Source organism: Drosophila teissieri, chromosome 3L, assembly GCF_016746235.2.
Source record: "Drosophila teissieri strain GT53w chromosome 3L, Prin_Dtei_1.1, whole genome shotgun sequence".
In the NCBI taxonomy this organism is placed as follows: Eukaryota; Metazoa; Arthropoda; class Insecta; order Diptera; family Drosophilidae; genus Drosophila; species Drosophila teissieri.
The window spans coordinates 4,684,336-4,707,898 of NC_053031.1; the positions used below are offsets into that span (position 1 = coordinate 4,684,336).

A 23,563-nucleotide genomic window follows, 5' to 3' on the forward strand; every position below is an offset into this window, starting at 1 on the left:
CCCACCGCTGCTGGACACATGGGATCCGTTCAGGTTGCCATTGCTTCCGAAACCACTCATGACCGTTCCACCGCCGCCGCCACCGCCACCCGCTCCGCTGCTGGTGGTGCTGCTCGAGGTGGAACCGACGCCGGTGGACACACCGCCACCACCTCCACCACCTGCACCGCCGACTCCAACTCCAACTCCGCCGATGCCCACGCCCGTCGAGGCCGTGCCGCCGCCAATGCCCGAGGCACTGGCGATGGCGTTGCTCTCATATTAGAAGGCGCCACCGGACGATGATGGTCATGCGTAGTGGGGATAGCTGCTCAGGTGGGGCGCTACGTGCGAGGGGGTCACGTGGCTCATCGAGTGCGGCTGGTAGAGATTCGTGGCCGGACTGCCCCAGTTGCCCCACGAGGCGGCCGACGGGAAGATCGAGGCTGCAAGAAATAGAGCATTTATATAAAAACAAACTTCTATAACATATCACTTCTGTTTTTCTAAACCAATAACTTAAACCTCTTTTTAATAACGATTTATGTCCTCAAGTAATGGATGTTGATTTTATACCTTTTTTTTAATAGACGATTTATGTTCGGAAGTGTATTAATGAATATTTATAGAATGAAACTACATTTTAGGTAGATTAACCTCTTTTATAACAGGTTATAAACGTAAAGATTCATAAGCTAATTAATTTCACTGTATAAAGTAGTCTTACTTTAATTATCTGGTAATGGGCATCATTTATGATCAATAAATTGATTATCTAAATCTGATTCACTCGCAGTAAAGCTATACTTTTGATTTAAAGACACCCGAGAAGCCCTAAATGGAGTTCCCAAACGAATGCTTACCCGAGGATGAGGTCATGCCATGATGCGGACTCATAAACGAGCTGAGCTTGGCGCTGTGGTGATATGGTGTCATGAACAAGTCGCTCTGGTACTTGTAGGTGGGATCGCTGGCCGCCGGCTGAGTGGCAGCTGCCAGGCCTTGGAAATCGAATTTGTACGCATACCGCTTGCCGTGCACCTTGGTCATTATGTTTTTGTCGTAGTAGTACCTAAATGGGAAAGTAGAAAAAGGAACAGTTTGAAAAACTTGTATATACAATACACCTACACCTAGTATGAACAGTAACAACACCGAAATCCCAACCGAGTTAACACAATTTTTAACTTAAAAAATGTACTATGTTCAAGAAAAGCTCACTTCAATAGCATTAAACTGTTCATTTCAAATAAAATTCATTGACTTTTAATTACAATTTAATACTCTTACATATTTAGTCATAAAATTAACATTCAGCGTGAACAACCAACCCACAAAACCCCAGTGAAACTACTCCTCCAGTTTCTATGCTCGTTTCTATGATCTCAATGTGGGAAAGTCAAACAAAAGCTGAGATGAACTGCGTCTCCCCACGGATGGACAGTAAATAATTACAGAATAATGCTCGCTTTATGCGTTTTAAGTTAATTTGCTGACATTAAGCGATTTTAGTGCCGCTCCCCAGACGCAGCTCCCTTTTTCTGATTCTGCAATTAAATGGCAACGCCTTGTGCACAAACGCAAATAGAAATTTTAGCGAGGGGTGAAATTATGTGGGCGGGCAGACGGCCAAGAAATCCGAGCGAAATTTGTTTACATTCGAGGGTTAGCCAGCGATTTCTTTTCATTAACTTTGGATATTTGCCCAGTCAGCAGGACTGTGGTCTCTCTCTCTCTCCCTTTAAAGAACATTCGAATGGCAATTTAAATATTCCTTTCCTCCTGGATATTGTGCGTTTATTGTTACGCTTTAAAATGTCCACAACTTCCGCCTGACAAGTGTACACAAAAAAAAAAAAAATGTCGCAAATATATTACAAAAGGTTGCAGGCAAAGCAAACATTTCAATGCATCAATGTAAATTGGCATAATGCGTGCAGTTGAGTTCTTTCTCTCTTATTTTTCCATTTTGCACCGTCCATAAATTATGCCAATTACGACCATAAATTAAAAGCAGCAAAAACAATGGACTGACTGCAAAATGCAAAAGAGTAAAAGCTGAAAGCTGAAAAATGAAAGGCCTGAATGCCGCTGCTCCTTGCACAGACAATCAAAGCCAATCAATGACTGATGAGCTAAGGACAAAGGAGCACAATCAGGGAGCAAGGATAACTGCATGGAGAGAAAAGGATTAAAGTAAACCCATTTCGAGGATTGGCCAGGCCAACAAAAGGCCAGCTGGCTGTGAATAAACATGTCAAATGAAGCATTAAAGCACTTGTCCTTACTGTGCGCTTGTGTGGGTGCATTGCCTGTCTTGTGTGTATGCGTGTGTGTGTGTGGGTGTGAAGGATACCCGAGCTGAGTGTTAATTTACACACCCACACACTCTCGCATTTCTGAGCAAACATGAAAGCCAACGGCGATGATGTCTCTTGTGTTCAATTGAGTTGAAATGCGCAAAAAAGAACAGACATGTTGAGGCTTCCTGCACATCAAAAAGGATTTCTACTCCGCACCCGTCGTCCTGCCATTCTTGTTGTGTGATTTTTCTACACTTTTTACATTTTATTTACATGTGTGTGCGGAGCATGTTGCAAATTGGCTGTCAGGAGTTTTCCACTTGAATTCGCATCATTGGCACTCGCCTGATTGCGAGTGACAGTTTCAAGGAGCCCGGCTAAAAGGGTTCGCCGTTCAGCATTTGGCCAACTCTCTATGTCCTGACCATGTTTATACAGCCAATTGACCGTTGCACAAATAGTTTGTGCATATGGTTTGTGTTCTGTCAAATATTGAAGCTTCAGATTTCGAAATCGAATTACGTTGGCTCTGCAATTAGATTGCGAATTTATTGGATTTTTGATTGCATTCTAGTTCTTCGGGCCGTGCTAACAATTTATGATTGAGTTTCTGTGCCGACCTCGCCACGCCCACACAATCAAGTGAGCCAAAGTCTTGGCCAAGCAAGTGGATTAGCTAGTTTTTTTTTTTGGGTGATTTTCTGGCTCTTTAGCCATCAAAGCGGCTAATCAGTGCAGGGCAAATCATTTACTGATGAGCCCAATAGCAAATTGCACACATGCTCGCATTTCGACGACGGCACAGATACTGCCTAATTAGGGAATACTCCACTGCACAGGAAAAAACATCCCTATGGCTGGGGTGAAAGTAGTTCGAAATCATTTATTTTTTCTATTTGGAATTATGCGCTCAGTAAAAAGGTTTCTGGATTTGCTTGTTTTACTTTTAAAAACACCAAAACTAATGTACAAACTTGGTAGGTTAAAGAAAAAGGTTACTAATAAAATAAATGAAAATAACAATGATAACAATTCTATACAGGTTATTTACATATATAAACAAAACGTATATATGTAAAATAATATATTTAAATTTGATAAATAGTTATTTAGCACTCACCTCAAGGCGCGACTGAGCTTGTCGTAGTTCATGTTGGGCTTGGACTTCCTCTCGCCCCAGCGGCGAGCAACCTCGTCGGGATCGGTGAGCTTGAACTCGCCATTGGTGCCCTCCCAGGTGATGCAGCTGGCGTTGTTGGAGTCCGAGAGCAGCTCGAGCAGGAACTGCCACAGCTGGATTTGGCCCGAGCCTGAAACGAATGACGGGGAGAGGGGGGATTTGAGAAATGAGCCCAGTGATTCGTAGGTATTGAGACATTTAATGTGGGTATTTTTGGGGCCTGCCTAAATGTCCATCAAAAGAGCATATCCTTTTTGGCGTTTGGGGCCTACATTAGCTACAGCTGCGGGGATTTGGCCAAAATGTAAGCATTTTGTGGCATGCAAAGGACCCATAAAGCATTTCCTGCCCAAGTTCTCTTGGGGCCAGGGAAGCGAAACGCAATCCAAGAACCCCCAAAGTGGCTCCACTCGCTCCCAATAAATAAAACTGAGACCACGGGGGTAATCTATGACGCTTGCCTCAAATTATTGTAAGAGAAGTGTAGCGCAGCGGAAATGGCATTGCATGTAAGTGTAAGTGGAAGTGGCATGGAGCTGCTCCTCCGGGAAGCCGCGGAGATATTATGGCTAGCACTTTCACTGCAATGAGCCATGCTGGGCATTTAAGTTGGTTCAACCAAAGAAGTATGTAGTTCTCAAACTGCTTTTTACAAAGAAGATAACTTAAAATCATAAAATTCCCCAAAGAAATGTACTTCATGTACCTAAAACTAAACACGTAGATGTTTAGCCTTCTTTTGTTGCTGGCCATATGTATTCACCCATATCATGGCATTGTAGTCCCCATTTGAACTTTGACTTTCTGTCGCAACTCCACTCCCTCAACTTTCAACATTTCCCATTGTGCGTGCTAAAACATTTATAGAATTATGATTGTATATTGTGCGCTGAATTTGCTACGCATTCGACGCAGACATCATAAATCGCTTAATCATTTGGCAATTAGGCCGTGGAAGCAAAAAGGACGACTAAGGGACAACAATCGCTCCTTTCTCTCTCACTGTTCGCGCTGTCAGGCGGAATACAACAAAAAAAGGACACAGGGTGGTTGGGCGAACTTGAGCTGAGAAAAAAGCTGGGAAAAAGGACCTTTTTGGGTGGTGGCTCAGCGCTGCTCATGTGTGAGAACGTCATGAATATTGCGTTAATTGCAAATCATGGCCAAGTGAATGTGTTAAGTGCCAACACGACGATTCTCCGCCGACTGACGATGATGAATGATAATCGTTGGCCGGCCAGAAGACCAGAAGACACCGACTCAATGGAAAAATGGGCGTGGCTGCTTGGCCAATTGACACGCTATTAGCAGCCAACAAAAGCTAACGAAAAAACTAATTGGTCGGTGGGGAGCCAAAGTGTTTTAATTGCCCACTAAGGAGTGCCATCGAGGCGTTAAAGTTTTTGATCCCGAAAAAAAAAATGTTAATTTAATAAGCAGAAAATGTATGTATGTAAAGCCGGAAGCAATTAGTCCCACCAGTTCTTTGATCTCGGCACATTTTCGCGTTGTTTTCATAATTAAGAAAACTCCAAACGTCGCAGCAGGACTTTTAAATTATGCAGCAACTAACTAAAGCAATCTCGTGTTTCCCTTTTTTATCACTCACGAGGTCCTGCACACATACGAGTGTATGCACATGCATATGCATATGCACATGCACATGTATGCAAATGAGTGTGGCATGTCAAGTGCTGTTGGCCAGCTGGCCGGACCTGGCTAACAAAGCGGTTCCGTGTCGGGAGGAAGCCATAATTAATCAAAAACAGCATTTTTGCCACCCAAAAAGCGAAAGCGCACCGCGCCGTGTACCATTCACGTTTTTGGGTACTATGTGTGGGTTTTTCTCAGTGAGCTTTTGCTTTGGCGCTCAACTTCAAGTTAAAGTTTATAGCCAAACTCCTGGCAACGGCCTAAACCAAAAACCGCACAACAAACAATCGAAAGAGAGCGCAACAACAAGGTAGACAGAGAGAGCACGAGTCCTGAGCTGGGCAGGATTCGTGTAAATGTCGCGCCGGAAAATGTTGGGCGTCTGGGTTTTTATGCTAATTCCGTTCGAGCGCCATGTTTCGATGGCGCAGAAGTGGGTGGAGAAGGTGGAGGTGGTGCTGGTGGTGGAGCTGGTGGTGGTGGTGGTGCCAGCACACTTGGGACAATGGCAACGGTGGGTGGAGCCACCATAATGGCGGCGTCAAAAGCTTGCCCCAGCGCAGGATCAATAGGAGTTATTGATTTTGCCTGGCAACTGGTCAGAGGCATTGAATCCAACCATTTTGAAAGTGACTTTCGATTCAGGGAAAATGTAGTAAAAATGTGCGGAAGAGTTTAAGGAAGTTTTTATTGGCATTAAATGTCTACTTTGTATTCGAGCGAACAATTATTTATATTTTAGGATTATATAAATTGTTACTATACATTTTCTGTTTTTATTGAATAAGGTATGATTAAAGTTGAAGCTAAAGAGTTCAAAGAACAATAGAAAGTATTGTTAAGAAGTAAACTGATTTGAGTTATTTATGAAATGGTAACTTTATTTCTTTCCCGCCTGGGAAAACGGGTTTAGGTGATTCGAAACTAGTTAGCCATAGTTTTAATGAATCGATTCGCTTTTTCTCATGGCCATTCATGCCAACAGGATTTGTGAGAAAAAAGAACACATCCATTGACCAATTTATCAAATCCATAAGGGAAACGCCCACCGTCGAAACCCTTTGACGGCGCCTTCCACAGCAACTCGCAACTCGCAACTCTTTTTAATGGATTTTTGCCGGATTTCAGGCAGGGCGCGTGCCCAGAAAACAGACAATTCCCAAGCACTGAATGAAACGAAAAGTCAGAGCTGCAAAAAAACAATTGCCAGGACACGCCCCCCACACACTCACTCACTCACTCACACACACACAATCGCATAGAGCGATGCAATAAATTTCGGAAAACACCTTTCGCATAAATTAGAAAACTGCACCCCGAAAAACGGCGGAGGGAGCCCGCCAGAAAGGGTTAAACTCGCATGCAATGGGTTAATTTGTTAGGGTCGCCCGTCTGGGCAATGACTAAGTCGAATCTCGGCCAGAAATTGATATGATAATGAACTGGCCCAAGTGTTTTTCATTTCTTGGGGTTGGAGCTCAGTGGCCGCGTGGCAGAAAATCGGGGAGGGGGCTAAACTAATCGCGGCACCTGCATCTTTATGCTTTTGTGATTTCCACTCACCTGAACTGGCCAGTCTGCTGCTGGTGGGTCCGAACATTTGATATGGATCTGCGGAGAGGGTGGAAAAGCAAATGGAAATGGAAAGCGTGGCATTAGTACTGGGTTCTTTATGCAAATATCTTAATGAAGGGTGCCACGACCATTCATATGGCAAATACAAAGGCAAGTTTTAGTTTCCGTTGACGAAATGAAATGCATTACCAGAAAACTGTGAAAAGCCTTTACCACCTACATAGGTATGTATGTACATATATATTTTTATTATATTTTGCTTATGTGTGCATGCAGATGCTTCATTTGCGCGCATTTGTCGAGTGCACTTGCACACACACTCACACTCGAAATATCCATTTCACTTATTATCCGGCGCGAGTTTCCTGCCCGCTACAAAGCCTAGCTGTGTAAGTGTATGCGTGGCGACACTCGAAAAAAATATGCACTACACACATAAGATCTCTATAAAGGGGTCTGTATTCAATATAACATATTTTTCTATTTATATTTAAGCTGTTTATATTACTATTTATAGAGTGTATGCCTTCACACTTTAGGACATTGCAAGTGGCGTGAAATTTCTTTTTTCTTAATATATGTATATCTCCATATTTTCGCCTTCTTCCATTTTTTCTGTGTGTTGCAGTGGAAGTAAGAAAGGTTACACTGATTGCAACGAGACCGACACCAGACATACAGCACAATTGTCCTTAATTCGCATAATCTAGCCAGAGTCCTCCGCCGCTCCTTGGCTTGTTTTTTATAAGTATTTTTGTGGGTTTTTTTCGCTTTTTGAGTCCTGTGTCCTGGCCATTGTTTTGCCAACAGTTTCTTCAGTTCCAGCTTTGTTCTCTCAACAGCTTTAATGTCCCGAAAAAGCGAAAAAACTGCCCCCCGACTGGCACGCGTCTTATTCAACCACGGCCGTCAAATTTGACAGCAACAAAAGCCAAGCCAAGTGCGTCTGGGTCTGCGGATCGCCTCCCCTGCCCATGTCCTTCGTCCTGTCCCCCCCTGCCCCCTGCCCCACATCACCCTCTAATTGAGAATCCTTTATGGCAGTTTCAATTGTTTCCATTACGCTTCAATTCCACCGCTCGGCACTTTTGTTTCCATTACCATTTCCATTGCTCAAGTGGCGTATTTAAGGTTTTGATTCTGCGACAGTATTTGCTCGATTTCTGTTGCTGTTGCTGTTTCGGTTTTGGTTTCGTTTTCATTTTCGCTCTCGAGGCATTCGAAATGAATTTTAAAGCTGAAGGGTAGCAGGATGGCAGAAAGGACTCACAGCCCACAGGACTCGAGTGGCACTTGCAGCATGCATGCGATACACAATGCCCAAACTTTATTGGTGTTGGCCAACAGCATTCGTTTCGAATTTTGAGCCACACACACGCTTTTTACAGGATTTGTCCTGCTGGCTGTTTATGTTGGTCTTAAGTCTTAACAATGCGGCACGTGGGCTGAAGCATCTGCACTTCATAACTATTCAAATTGTTACCCCGAGATTCAACGGGAAACCAAATATATGCTTGATATCGACAGATCGCAGTTTATGTTCAAATATTTCTTTCTTTTTTTCTTTATATTTTTGCTGCAGAAATCCCTGTCGATATCAAGCATCAAGTTTATGCACCTAATCAACTTAGTCTAGATATTCAGAGTACTCACCAGGTTGCCGTAGTTGTGAGTGCGGATCATGTTTGATGCCCAGGGCGTTCGAGCTGTAACCTGCAAGCGAAGGCATTGGAAAGAACGCGTTTGAGTTCATTCAAATTGTTAAATTAAAAACCTGCCGGCCCTGTCAGTTTACATTCTCAGCAGAACAATCAAAGGCAATCGTCAACTCAACCGCAACACAAACATTATCTCTGCGCCGCCATCAAAGAGCCCAAGTGAATGAGGATGATGGTGTGATGGTGTGGTGCCCGCGGGCAGGACAACTGTGACATGAGCATCGCAGGATCTCCTCTCTGGCCTGCTCGTAATGGAATATGATTGCAAAGAGTGAAAACAATGCCCCTGGCAGTTCAATTTGCAATCTCGGCGCGTTCAAGTTGTGTGGCAAACTTCACGCTTCATACTCGAATAAAATTAAAGCCGCAGGCGCAGTGAAACTCCAAGGACTGTGGGAAATACACTGGGAAAAATGTGTTGCTCCCTAAGGGATGTGGTTGTATGGTGTTGAAATGAAGAGGCATTCATAGGATATATAGTTTTAGGTCCCAGAAAATCAAGAAAATATACATGTGCAAGATTTTGATTCTAAAGCAACGAAATTAACTTATTTGAAACCACCTACTCTACTTAAGAAATATCCAACAAATATTTTTAAATATCCGAAAACTAAATGGTAATCCATATTTTCTGTAATTTTTTGGACTGTAGAGGACACTACACTTTCTGGGTGGTTCTTGCACCGCCCGCTGTTGTTTTCGTTGTCACTTATTGTGCTTAAAAAGAGGCAGCGACAACGACAACGACAACGGCAACTTTTCATATGACATTTTTGGTTTTGCGCTTTGCGTGGCCACTCAACTGCGAAGAGGACAAAAGGCGACCGATTGCAGCCGCAGCGGGCGGTGGTTGGGTGGATTTTGCGGTGGGTATGGGTTCTGGTGGTGCGATGGATCAGTGGTGGTGGGGGTGGTGCTGCAGGTCCCTCGGCAGCCTCAAATCGAGTTGAGCACAAACTCGGGCTCTGCACAATTTCGATGTCATCGATGGCCAGCAGCTAAATGCGCTCAGCCAAGCTGAAACTCTGTCTCACTCGGAGTGTGAAAAATATATTTCGGAATTCTGAGATTTAAAACCGCTGGAGGCGTCGGTCCTTTTCTTGTTTTGCCCTTTTTGGAGTGGGTGTCAGAGAACAATATAATTTCAATTAGTGTGCGCCATAACTAGCCTAATAGCGCTTAACCCCTCTGCTCGCTTCAATAACCATTCAACGAGTCGCAACCCCACGAACACGTGTAGTCCACACCTTTTATTTGGTCCTTTATCTATATTCTCCATAAGCCCCTAACCGAAATGCCTGTCAATATTCCATTGATGGCTTGTTGATTGGCTTGAATACGTCTGTCAGGCGCACATTTTGCATGGCTCACTGGTTTCGCTTCGGTTCGGTTAGTGTGAATTTCCATCACTTATGGTTTCAAATGTACCGATGTCATGTGTGTGTTTTGCATATTTAATGTTTATTTGGGGTTTCTTGAGTGCCTGCCTGCCTGCCTTCTGGTAGATGATTTGCTGTAATTTCGGGCTTGTCGCGTAACTTTCTGAGTACATTTTATTGCAATTTGCGAGCATTGAAACTTTGCAAATTAGTCATGTTTCTTTCGGGATTTATTGCCATAAATTGTCGTTAAAGCGAAGTTGGGTTCGGAGGAATGAAAAATGTAATTGCAGAGGATATAAGGATACATATGTCAGAGGAAAGAGTTTGAAGCACTGACATAAAAAGTTCATGGTGAAAATTAAGCGGTATATGTGGGATATGAATATCGAAGCCATATTTATTTATTGTAAAAATGAATGCTATTCCTTAATGATCAAATATGTATGTTCATCAGGAAAGACATACACTAAAATAGCTTTATATCCTATCAAAGTAAATAATTTTTTGAAGAAAGTACCAATCAATTTTTTAACTAATATTTGCCAATTATTATTGCTCATAACTTGAAACCAACTGCATTGTTCTGGAATATTTTCTTTGATTTTGTTTTCTGTAGATTGTACCCTGCATTGCTGATATGTTTTGGCCACAATTTTAGTTTTTAAATTTATCATTTAAATTTATTACTCACCTTGCGATTGTGTCGAACTGTGGGAGCCCCACGACGATTTGTACGAGGAATCTGCAAAAGAGGAAAACGAGTTGTTCAGTAAACTGTAAGGAGTTCAACTGCTATAGGAGTTAGAGTTAGAGGTAGAGTCATGAAAGTGCGATCCATCAGTCAACCGACGGGAGTACTGTATGAGGGCTAGCTTGGTGTAATTACTTGGATTCCAGGTGGCCGACGGTCGGGCTGGCTCACACTCCGCCCACTCACCTGCGAAGAGCATCGAGAAGTTGCTGAAGCTGCCCGTGGAGCGTGACAAGTAATCGGCGGAGGACTTGATGTCCAGCATTGTGGCCGCCGTCGGTTGGGTTTTCGCTAGCTTGTTCCGTTCCACACCTCCGACGCACCGACACACAGCAACGCAGCAACACACACACACACAACAATTAGTTGGGATTTCAAACTCGAATTCAAATTCAAACTCTAATTGCTATTGGTCTATGTCCTTGTCGCACTCTCTGTGTTTTCCTGTTTTCCTCTTTTTTTTTTTGGCAAGCGGTAAATTGGTCGCCGGAGACCGGAAACTAATAACACGGAGACGGAGACGTCGCCAAGTGGTGTCCGCAATTGAATTTGTTTAAAAAAAGGACGAACGGCCAAATGGGCAGCGATGGAGCAGCGGTGGAGCAGCGGACGCGCAGCGGAACAGGAAAAGGAACGGGAACGGGAAAAGTGACGATCGGAACCGGTTACCGTTTACCGGACACCTCGACTTCCGCCCGAACTTTCCAATGCACTTTTCGACCTGCCTGCCGTTCGCGTGTCCAACTGATTTATATGTGTCAATGTCCCCGCACGTATACGTGATATTTTTTTCACCACTTGTACTGTTCCTGCTTGGGCTCGTTTCTTTGTATATGTACATATACTATGTATTTGTATTTGTATAAGTGTGTGGGTAGGCGCAGCGTAAATCGCGTAAATCACTGAGAAGGACTAAGAAAGGATGCTCCTGGCTAGGACTATCGAGCTTGAGCACTGACACCGGATTGCGTCCGATCTGTGGCACGGCAGCGTAACAATTGATTTCATTCCGTCGTCAAATCGCGCATATCCTGCCTTGCGTCCTGCCATCGTCCTGCCTCCAACCCTTAGCGACGTTTTTGTGGCCATTTGGGGGGTGGCTGGTGGTTGGTCGCCCTGGTGGGCGGTGGTGGGTGGTGCGCTGCCTGCTGCCCGGCTGTGTATCTATCTGTCTGGGTTGGTCTGCTTGCGTTATGTGTGGCTGCCACTGTCGCTGCCGCTACAGCCGCTGCTGCCAGTGCTGCTGCTGCGTTGCAGGATACACTTAGGGTTTTAATCCACAGCCACCCCCTTGCGACTGCCGTCCACCAATCAGCGGTGCGTGGAGGTGTGGCCTAGCGAAAGCTTGGCGCCGTTAAGCTTTTTACAAATGGCAGAGCCACCCAGAGAATTGCCAGTGTTTCGTATTCCGAACCCAATTTCTAATGATCTCCATGGGTTGTGAGTTGCAAATGTAAAGTGCAGAGCTTTTCAAGTTGTTTGCTACGCTCGCTCTGCGTCGCTCTCTTCGAGTAGGAGGTTACCATTTCCACTTGACTAAGGACATGCCGCAGGACCCCTGACTCCGTCTCTTTTTGGCCGCGCACTAGTGCTGTCTCCCTTGCGAGCCACTCAATGCAGCCGCTGCTGCCGCCGCTCGTGCTGCTCCTGCGGCAGAGCTTCCAGAAGTGGCATCGCCTTTTTAGTGGGTGACACGAAGCAACAAGGACGGATGTATTATCCACTTCCTTTTTCCTTCCACCAAACACAAGGATATTACCGTTTCGTCGTTCGCCTACAACGGCACCACCCCTCCCTCCCAACAGTACTTGCCACCCAGAAAAAGGGGAGGTGGCATTGGGTGGCTGGGTGGTTGGGTGCTTTTTGGGGTGGCAGGCGAAAAACAATGCGCGAGAAGTTGGAGCTGCCGCCTGGCTTACGTTGGAGAAATCAACAATAGTTGATTGTGAAAGGCTTTGACTGCTTGGCGGCAGGGGTCAGGCGGGTTAGGGGGCGGTGGTTGGGTGGTTTTGGGTGGTGGGGCCGTTCGGGGTGGTGCACATGCGTTGGCGTCGACGTCAACTTTGCTGCAACTGCTCAAGTGCAATTGTGGCACTCGCCTCCGCCTCCTTTCCCAAAAAACTCCTGCGCTTTCTTGTTGCCCCACGAAGCAGGCAACAGAAAATGACAGACACACACCAAAACTCATACACACACACACACACAGCCGATACCAGGACACCTACACACACACACACACATACAGACCAACTGACAAACTCATCTACACAGCTGCCTTTTGGGCTGGCTTAATTAATTTTTGAATTCGCATTGAAATTGTTTTTGCCCAGCTTTGCCGCTGGTAATGCGAGCCCCTTCCTTGCGTATCCTTGCGAGTCCTTGTGTATTCTTGTGTATCCTCGTGGGCGGCCGGGCTAATTCATAGGCGTCAACGAACAAATTGTAGTTCCTCACACACAAAAACAGGCAAAAAGCTTAGCTGGCTTCCTTTTTTATTATGTCCTATGCTTTCCTCTTCTATGCTCCCTTAATACCCTACGAAATTAGTTTCGGTTTGCTATTAAGCATATAAGCAATGCCTGAATAATTCAAAATGAGAAAAAGGATAAAATAGTTAAATACAACCTAAAGAACATACAATGGCACCTTCATTACTTTTCTCTACGCATTTTATCTAGGTGGTTGGAAATAATTATAAATGCTGGAAAAAGTGACTTTTTATTATCATCCTTCTCATTATAATTTAATATAAGTTTCAAAGGGACTACTCACACGACTAAAATAAATGAAAATAAATATAATTTCTCTGTTCCTGCTCCTTGTGAAATGAGTAAAACATATTCGATTGCTTGACCATTACCCTGCACCACTATTTAATTTTAGTTGCAAACAAATTTCGCTTTTCAACCACGCACACACCCACCCACACTCACACCCACACTCACACCCACACCCACACATGTGCAGGCACTCAAAGGAAAAGTTTGGCAAGTCAAGGCAACTACTGATGTGTGGGTGTGCTAGTTTGTGCCTCTGCATGTGTGTTGGTGCTCGTGTGCGTTGCTTTGACACGCAGTTATTTAATAAACGTTGCCGGAGGGAAAGCCCCCTATTCCCGCCCACCAAAAGGACTCGAGTTGTGTGTACGGTTGTGTGTGTGTGAGTGCTAATGGCATCTAAAATGGCTAAATAGCAATTTGCTGTTCTCCGCCAGAGGAAAAGCAAGTTTCACTTGGCTCAAAATGTTTGCTCTGCCAAAGCGAGGGAAAAGGAAAAGCTCTTTGTGTATGTGTGTACTTCGCACACAGCTTGGCTTAACATTTTAATTGCATTCATTATGTAATTTCATTTTCACGCTTTTGGGCGAAAAACTTTAAATTAATTTCTTTTGTTTTGCGATTTCCGCCATTTTGCGTCGCCGTAACATTTCCGCTCCCCCCTCCGCCACAAATTGCGGTTCCCTTAGTTCGCCCACCGGTCCCGCCCACAAGTCAAGTGTTCCAAGTTAACTTTAGGCCACAACACATTGCCCTGGACCATTTTGTGTGTCTTCAGCTTGATTTCGCCACCCGCCACCCACAAATTCGCACTGCCCCATCGGCACAATCATTGCATCAGGCGCCTGTCCATTTGTTTTCTGTGTGTGCAGCCAAAATATTCAACGGAGCGACAAGACAAACATGACGACACCAGCTACACTCTCAGAAAAATGCAGCAATTCAATATCCTCTTAAAATGCTCGATTATACTGCTTATACTGAAGATGTTTTAAACTTTCTCTCCAAATCTCTACTTAAAAGGCTTAACTCAGTGGTTCATGTAAATATCAATCCTAAATTTCAGGTATTTATATTTATTGAGTTAATCTTTCCTCCAAAAATAAATAAATAAATATATTTTATAAATATGATAAATATATTGAAATAAATATATCTATGTTCCATATTTTGTTTGAATTTCTCTCATTATGAATTAAGAAATATATTATAAATAATATAATAAATATATCTATGTTTCTATATTTTGTTTGAACTTCTGTCATTATGAATCTTCCCCCCAAATTCAAACAATAAATATATTATAAATAATATAATAAATATATCTATGTTTCTATATTTGGTTTCTCTCATTATGAAGGCAACTGACATGTTTCATTGTATTTTTCTTGCAGTGCATTGAGGACAGGGAGCATATTGTCTCAGCCAACCACCCACAGCAGTTAATAAGAAACGCAATCAGCGCCGCGATTTGTTTTCTCAAGCCCGAAAAGAGAAAGGGAGATGGACTGAGACAGGGATAGAGACGGAGATAGAGACAGAGATAGAGTCGTGCTAATATTTATGCGCCTTGCAAGGCTGAAAACACTGAAATGGCCCTGCCTACAATAACAACTGGAAGTCAGGCACGTGGCCATTAATGACGTATGAATGATGTAACACGCGATGGCGACTTTGACGCGGCACGTGGCCAGCGGCCTGCGAGGCATGACAGGCCAAAAGATGCCCCTGCTCCCGATCCTGTTTTCTCCAGGCTGGTCTTTAATGTCCTGACTCGAACCTCCTCCTGCTCCTTTTGCCACGGATTGCTCACTTGGCCCGCGGCGAATTTTTGACTGGCGCTGTGCATTTTGCTATTGGCGAAATGCGTATTGTTGTAATCGGCATAAAAATAATAAAAATACAATACACCCATTTTTATGTCGTTCAATATTTGCTAATCAAATGGGCGGCAACGGCGGCGCATAAATCAGTTTCGCATTGGCAGCTCTTGCGCTTTTCATTGTGAATGCGCTGAGAGGGTTAAGTGGTAATGGAATGGGTTCAAAGTTTAGCTACCAGAACATACATATATTACCAGGAATATTATAAAGAGAAACAGGTTTGTTTGCTTTAGTATAAGATTTAAGGTTGCCTTCCAGATTTATTCTACTACTCCTGAGGCTTTTAAAAGTGAACTTAATATACTAAAACTTAAAGCCTTTCTATGTAACTTTCATCTGTAAAATATTTATATTTTTTACTCAGCTGCCAGGCTTTGTCTTTATCCATAAATGCCTGGCCTTTGTTCACACCTATTACACCGCGCTTATCAACTGCACCAGATCTTAATGACTCGCCGAAAGTTGTTCCCACAAAAAGTGAAACAATGTCGCCTAGGAATGCACAACAAACACAGCGAACACGCCAAATCAAACAAACCCTAAGCCACAGCCACAAATAAAAGTGAAAATTGTAATAAAAACAAATTACAGACACGAACAACAAACGGGAGGGCCAAAAGGAAGTTCTCACAGCGACATATTGAAGGTGTCCTCGTGTCCTCATGTCCTCGTGGCTGTCTATCTAAACAATGCCGCCAATAATTGCGCGATTGATAGGGAGCAGGGGGTGGTGTGCGGCGGAAAAAAGGAGGAAGGTGGCACGGTGGCAGGGTGGAAGGTGCAAGGTGGCAGGGTGGCACGGATGAAGGGTGCGGGGTCAGGGGCTCGACTCCGATTACCACCGTTTGACTTTCTCAGATAATTGCAACGCTCGCTTATCCACGATCTTTTTTATGCTGAATACCTCTTGAAGTGAAAAGGGTATACTGTTTTCAAGGATATTTACTATATGTTTCATACGAGACTATAAAACAATGTAGCAATAATACAATTCTGTATTTATATTAAATTATTTAAAGCTTTACGCCACCAGGAAGCTAGCAAAGTATCATTCTGTATTTATATTTAAATATTTGAAACATTAGGACACCAGGAAGCTAGAAAAGATCGTGCATTTCACAATGCAGCTAAATTTCCTGAAAATCTCGTAAGTTAATTGGTATATCCTATTCGATACACTCAATCGAAAGCAGCGATTTTTATTTGATATCTTTTTTTGATTTCTTCTAAACTGAAAGCTAGCATATTCACACGGCACACCCCTGACGGGCACTTGGAACCCCAGTTACCCGTAACCAGTTACCAGTTCCCAGTGCCCCGCACCCCGCGCCACTTAAGAGCCAATGACAACAAACAGCAAACAAACAATTAACATTCGGAATGTGGAAAGGGGTGGGATGAACGGCGGTTCACGTGCTCGGCGAGCTATAAATTACCGTGGTTTGACTGCCAGCGACCCTCGCTGTCAATTGATAACGCGGATTGACTTTTTGGCGGGTCAAGGGTTTCGGTGCTACGGGTCTCGTGGGTCTCGCGGGTCTCTGGGTCTCACGGTCTCACGTGAGTTGTGTCACTTGAGATAAAAGCACGGCCAGTGGCGAGGTGGCTAGGTGGCGGCCATAAATTCAGCGGCCTCATAAATTCAATTGACAACTAAATTGCGGAGCGCGCTGGCTGCCGAGACCGGAGACGCTTCGACACAGCCACCTCCGGCTCCGGGTGCACTGCGTTTCCGCCGTAAAGCAGGGAGCTGGGAGCTGAGGACTAGGAGGTAGCCTGCGTCGCCTGGAGGTGCCCGCTTCTAAAACTTTCAAGTGCGCCACCGCTTTTCCATTTTCGTTTCGGTCGCCCATTGATTTTGCGCTCTTGCTTTTGCTCCAAACAAATATATATGTATGTATAGATATCTATATTTTCCTTTTCTGATATACCATGTCGGAAGCGGGTCATTTCCAGCGGCATAAATCACAAGGAGCAGCGGACTTTGGAGGCGGAAGCCAACCTGTTGAGTCCTTTGACACTTTTCTATTTCCCCACTGTGTTGCGCGGTTTTTTAATTATTTTTGTAAAGTTTTTCGCTCTAGCAATAGGCAAATTTGTTTGCCTATCTGTCACTGATCAATAAGTGAGCACAAAAACTAAATTAGCCAAACATTTTCCAGCTTGTTGCCGTCATCTTTGCCGCGGGCCACGCTGGGTGGTTGTGGCAACAATGACGTGATTTATGAACGACTCGTGCCAAAATCGCTCCCTGGGGTGGGTAATGACTTGAATCGGCAGTTAAGTGAACCGCGAAAAGGGCCATGAATAAAAATATTTGGACATCAATAGGCGCACACATGAGCGGACAATAGAGCATGGGAACCAAAAACTTTTCCAGGCCAAGTTCGCCGTTTTCCTTCTTCAACAAATATGCGCATTTTTATTTTTTGTTTTTTTGTTGTTGCCCCGCCATTTCGTTTTTTCGCAACAACATTCAACATTCATAAATGCTGGTAAATAAATTTGAGCGCAAGCGTCAGTCCGCGAAGCTGTCAAAAAGGACTTCATCGTCCTTTTTTGGCGCCAGTTGGCACAGCAGCGATTTCAATTTATTTTCACAGCCTGAAACAATTACGGCCAGCAAAAAGAAAAAAATGAAGAATAAACTGTGTGCAAATGAAATCAGAAATTAAATTTCAAGTGAGCAAAACATACGGCGCAGGACGAGAGAGACTGGTGTGGAAACAGGACGAAAGGACGCAATGTGGCGCCCACTTGTGGGCGGCAAAGGCCAAGGGGGTGGCAGCCACCCGCTGGGCGCGCTGAAGAGGGGCGTTTTGGGGGTGGGGCCAGCCTGCTGGCAGATTATGAGATTATGATTAGAGTCGAGCTCTTCGGGTGAGCCAGCAGCAAACAAATAGTCCTGCGACAGATGATGATAGACATCGGCGAATGCGATTTTAAAGAACTCGAAATGTAATAAATATTTGATGGTGAAGGGTGTGGGGGTGAACTATATATGTTTGGCTACAATTTGCACTTATCAGTAAAATAAAATGTTAAAAAAACAATAGGAAAAAGGAAAAGATAAGCTTCTAAAATTTATCACATATGAATTGGTAGTAGATCGATAAAATCCAGAAACCAAATAAATAATCAATGCAACATAAAAGAAACAGAAGGAAAATAAAACACTAACTAGCTTACAGGCTTCATAAAAAATACTATAAAAACAAAAACCTCGTAAATAATAATAAATACAAAATACAAGCCAATGCATTAGTTTCAACAGGCCATGAATAATCAAATATGAATAAACAAACAAATCTTGAATCAGGCCAATAAAACAATAAATAAAGCCTATTGCCATTCGATGAGTTTAACGATGTCCTGCCGCCGCTCTGCACCCTTTCCCATTATTCACACCTAACCGCTCAATTGTCTGAGCCGAAGGAATCCCACACAGGGTACCCCTTCCAAAACCATTCATAGATATAGATACTCCAAAGAGCACTGATATATGGTATCTACCACGCTGTCAGAGGAGCGTGCGCTCTAATGCGCTTCACATAACATTTTGATCATTTTATGATCTGTCGATTAGCCTCATTGTCCTACTCGCTGGAGAGGCCATCCCTCGAGCTCGGGTCGGCAGGACTGGTAGACAGGATGTCTGGATGCGCTCGGGGGTTGTCCTGGCGAGTGAAGTGTGCTCGCAGGAGCGTGTGACTAACACGCTCTAATAGGATTACCGCTGAAGAGCACTTAAGAGTCAAATTATCAACGGGCAGTCACTGATTCACCAGGCGACTCGAGACTCGAGCGAATGTTGTGACTGTTGCGTTTTGTATGTTTACAGTAGGCAGGAACAAAGGGATAGAAACATAAGGCCCTGCCAATTGTTTGCCAACTTTCCCACTGCCAAATGAACTCAATGGCAGTTCCCAGAGGGACTCTCCACCGAAAGGTTCACGAGTCCTGATTACGCGCATTAGTCAAGCTTAAGGCATTAAGTCAAGTGAGCAATTGAGCGATCAAAATACTTCCAAAGGGACTCAAAAGTGCGTGGGAAATGTTATAATTATATCAATTATATAGATGGAAATTTAGTTATCTTGATTCGTTTTGTTTTTCGTTTACTGTTTTATCATTACAAAGTAATCTAATTTTATTAATTTATCAAATAAAAAAAAGAACATTAGGAATTCTGTCAATAAATCTTGACACTTTTTGTTCTATCGTACAAAACAATCTAAAATTGTTTATAATATTTATTATGCTGTAAATTTATATTTCTTAGTATCAGCCATCAAATACTATGAATTTTAGGAAACAGAGACTGCATCATATGAGAATATATTCAAGATTACTTATAGACACCTAGATTCTTTGGAAACATATAATGTTTGAATAATTCTCAAGGCACTCCTGACATCCGCAGTAGAGTTCATAACAAAATACATGCTAGTTAACTTTAAGTTAACAACAGATACAAGTACTTCAATTTTATTGAAATATAATGAAGCGAGTATATATTTTGATATCCCCTTTAAAGCCATGAACCACCCCCCTTGGTACAGGAAACACCCCTGCCAAGGACATTTCACCCACGGCGCACACAAGCGCCACCTTTTATGCGAGCGCTGACACTTTCTATGCCCCCATCAGGTTGCTGTCCTGACTGAAAGCTGTCAAAAGCTCAAAGGACATTTTTGACATAATCACAGTATTGAACTTACACAGTGCAGAGCCGCCGCCTCCTGATGCGGATGCCCCCCCTCCGGTGGCACTGGTGCTGGTGCTCTTGCTGCCGCTGATCCTGCCCTGCTGATGGTCGCTGGCGGAGGAAGAGGACGAGGGCGCCGCCGCATGCGTGGATGTGGTGGCGCAGTCCAACGTGGATTTATCTGCAAGACGAAGGACCAAACAAAAGGATACTTTAATTGCCAGGCAGCGAAAATTTGCACACTCAGCACGGCACGCTTTGCCTTTAGCCACGGAAAGGAACCGAAAAACAAACGAAAAAAAAAGTGAAAATAAACGAAGCGCCGGGACTCATAAATCTCGGCATAGATAATTGTCATCACAACTAGCGACTGGTTTATTTATGGCTCGAATTATGGTTTTTATTCCACCAGTCCACCACTCCACCCCTCCACTACTCCGCCCTGCAAAAACGTCACGCAACGTCGCTCGCCTTCACCCCATACCGAAATGCTGACAGATCCTGTGAACCGCAAAGGACATAATCGCGGGGGTTGTCACTTCACAGACCAGCAATGTAGATGTTTAATTGCCGTAAATCTTTGTTTGATGTAAACAACAATAAGCCAGTCGTCAGCGAGAAAAATTCCGAGATGAATTTGCTACGCTTTCAATTGAAATGTCAAGCCGGATGTGATACGAGTCCATGATAATGATAGCCATGAAGATGATGGGAATCGGTTCCCATCATGGAAGCTGTCTGGCAACGGACTGTATCATAATTTGTACTCGTTTCTTTGGGCTTTACATGCAAGTTTTAAATCTCTGGCAAATTTCCGAAATCAAACGACTCTAATCTAAAATACATATGTACATATTTCTGTATTGCAATATATGCTGGTATCTATATTATCCTTGAGTTGGCTGCAAAGTGTAATTATTTTTTATGCGCCTCTGTGAGCCAAACGTCTTTTGAGCAAAAAATAATGAGTTACGCATGACAAAATCTTTTCATGGCAAAGCCGAAGCGGCAAAAACTCAGCTACAACTTGACATCGACCACCGAGAGAGACAGCCAGTGAAAAGATGAAAGAGACGGGGGAGTTGAGGAGCAGGACGCTGGAGGCTGGAAGCTGGCTAAAAAGGATTCGTTTCATATTTGCTTGAGCGCGTCCAGTTGAGATGGGAAAAAGATGAGCTGGGCGGCCATTTTGTGTCTACCATTGCGAGGAAGAGATTCAGAAGTTGCCTCTTCGCAAAGAAAAAGTTCTTAAATTTGCGATTAAAGTAAAAGTAAGATAAGGCAAATTCGAACAAGCCAAGTTTTTCCATGAAGTGCTCGTCCTTCAGCCAAAAAAAAAAATAAAGGAAAAACAGACACTACAGGCCTTGTCAGCCTTTTCTAATTGAAAACGAAGCAGAAACAGGACATAAATTTGCCAAAAAAAGATAGCGAGAAGGAAAGAAGTTTCTTATAGAAATAAATGGACATGGACAACTTGACGGTCGGAGGCGGCATAACAAACTCTTGCCAGGCACGCGATGAAATTGTTCGGTTTTTGATGTTTCTATCAAAACCTGGCAAGGACCGCAAACAGTCAACAGCAACCGGCTTTGGGCCGCATTATAAGCCACATCCGTTGGCCCGGCTTAAATTGATAAATATGTAGCCTAGCCAAGCTAACAAAAACAAAAGCCAGCAAAAAAAAAATATAAAACCAGCCATGAAAATATCAGAGAAATAGAAACCGAGCCCGGGAGACCTCAACGTTTATATGGATAATTCAATTTAAATTTTTTTTTGCCCAATTTTTTCGCTTCTTATTGTTGTTAAAACAACGAGCAGAATTATGTTCATGGCTGGTCGCGGTTTTTAGCCGTTGTTTTGGCCATTAAATGTTACGGCCCAGGACATATTTGGTGGTTGGTCAACTGGGAAGTGGATCGGCGGGGCTGCGGGGTGCAGTGTGGGGGGTGGTGGCCATTGACCAACATATGCTGCATGGATGTGTTTAAATAAATACGCGAAATTTGCCACTTTTGTGGCACAACATTTTCGGCAGCTTTTTTTTCTCGACTTCGGGTCTGTTTTGCCTTGGCCGGAAGCGCAGGATTTGTTTTTCCGCCATTTCGTTGACAGTTTTGTGCTAGACAATTGCGAGAAGGTCAGTGGGTTGGGCACTACAAAATATTACGCGCTCGTTCTATTGCATAAATCATTTATATAACGAGCATAGTTGTTAAGGAACTTTATAAAAATTAATATTAAAATATGTGTATTCAACTAAATGGTCCATTAAAAATAGGAATAACAAAAGAACATTTATTTTATAAAAATGAATATTAAAATATGTGTATTCAACTAAATGGTTCATTAAAAATAGGAATAACAAAAGAACATTTATGTTTGCAAGTTTAGCCAGTCCTAGCACTAAAATGTATCTAATTTAAATAATTTACTCAATATAGACATAGTTTAATTGTATTTAAAAAAAGGCAGTAAAGATTGCAGTAAATGTCTAATATTCTCAAATTTCTATATTATAAAATTTTTTTTGTCGATGTAAAAGCGATAACTTCTGCCACATTAACTTCACTTACCTGCCCTGACTTTGTGCTCCACATGCGAGGAGCTGGACGCAGTTAGCGATGGAAGTGCTGGAGCCGCACTCACCGCATCCAGAGCTCCGGACGTGACTTGTCCGGCGCTGGACGTGATGACGCCGTGCTGGGTGACGGCTGGTGAGCACCCGGATGGCGGCTGCAGTGTGTCCAACCGGTGTCTCTGCACACTGTTCCCACTGCTGCCCAGCACTCCGGCCGTACTGCTGCTAACCGCATTGTAGTTGAGCACTCCGGCCACGCCCACTCCGACATTGGGATTGTGTGGGAGGCCGAGGCAATTGCCGGCTCCGTTCCCGGACTGCACGGGCAGGGTGTCGAGGGAGTCGGACAGGCGCTGGCTCGAATAAATGTCGCTATGATTGAAATATATATAATTATATTTTATGTAAATATTAAATGGATAGTTCAGATATTTATATAATTTTATTTATTGTAAAAAAAGAATCTTAATTCGTAGCTCACCTGAAGGCACTGCTGGCCCCGAAAAAACTGCTGCGATCCTGCAGCGCCGCCTTGGCCTTCTCCACACTCTGCTTCAGCTGCTCGAAGGTGGACTGATGGAAGCGGTACGAGGTCCAGTCCGGCGAGCACTGTCCGAGTGTCAGGCACTCCTCCGTCTTCACCTGGGCGAGAGTCGGCGGCGATACTCGCTTCAGGTCCAGCGCCGTCTGATACGAACAGGAGTTCTCGTACATGGCGCACGCCTGGGGAGCCTCGATGGGTGGCTGTTGGCTAAACAAGGGGTTCCACTTGACTCTGCGGGAGAAAGTTATGATACAAGAAAAGTTAACAACAGATTATAGAAAACTGCCACAAAAATCAAATTAAATTCCAAACAAATAGGGAACAAATAAATTAGTGAAACTTAAGGAGGTATTCATACACTGATAGTCAATGGATCATCACATACTTCCACTTAGCCAGAACTTTTAATTGCTTTAAAGTCCACGTACATTCCATCACTCACCTCATGGTAAATTGCAGAGTGAGATATTAATAAATCATAACGCCTGGCCCACAATTAAATTCTGCAATTTTAGACTGCCTTTCG

General features: G+C 43.6%; 1 protein-coding gene across 2 annotated transcripts; it reads right to left on the reverse strand.

Annotated features, from left to right (window-relative positions):
* Positions 1-272: 272 nt before the first annotated feature.
* Positions 273-23,207, reverse strand: LOC122617055 (DNA-binding protein D-ETS-3). 2 transcript variants are annotated; one of them, XM_043792717.1, is made up of 9 exons: positions 22,975-23,207; positions 22,489-22,865; positions 19,923-20,090; positions 10,482-10,532; positions 8,344-8,403; positions 6,679-6,726; positions 3,403-3,592; positions 843-1,051; positions 273-425 (listed from the first exon to the last, which is right to left on the reverse strand). In XM_043792717.1, exons 1-9 carry the CDS (start codon positions 23,205-23,207, stop codon positions 289-291), a joined length of 1,473 nt encoding a protein of 490 aa, XP_043648652.1. In that variant the 3' UTR covers positions 273-288. The 2 variants fall into 2 exon arrangements, with proteins under 2 accessions (XP_043648652.1, XP_043648653.1); XM_043792718.1 differs by lacking the exons at positions 19,923-20,090; positions 22,489-22,865; positions 22,975-23,207 and adding an exon at positions 10,728-11,259.
* Positions 23,208-23,563: the final 356 nt, after the last annotated feature.

What these genes read in the sequence shown, in the direction of transcription:
- LOC122617055 (XM_043792717.1), bottom strand. Translation starts at nt 23,207, where the DNA reads ATGTACGAGAACTCCTGTTCGTATCAGACGGCGCTGGACCTGAAGCGA. An exon ending in GGAGCACAAAGTCAGGGCAG is followed by an intron (nt 20,091 to 22,488) that starts GTAAGTGAAGTT and finishes TTCGTCTTGCAG; the next exon opens with ATAAATCCACGTTGGACTGC. An exon ending in CAGCAGACTGGCCAGTTCAG is followed by an intron (nt 3,593 to 6,678) that starts GTGAGTGGAAAT and finishes CATTCGTTTCAG; the next exon opens with GCTCGGGCCAAATCCAGCTG.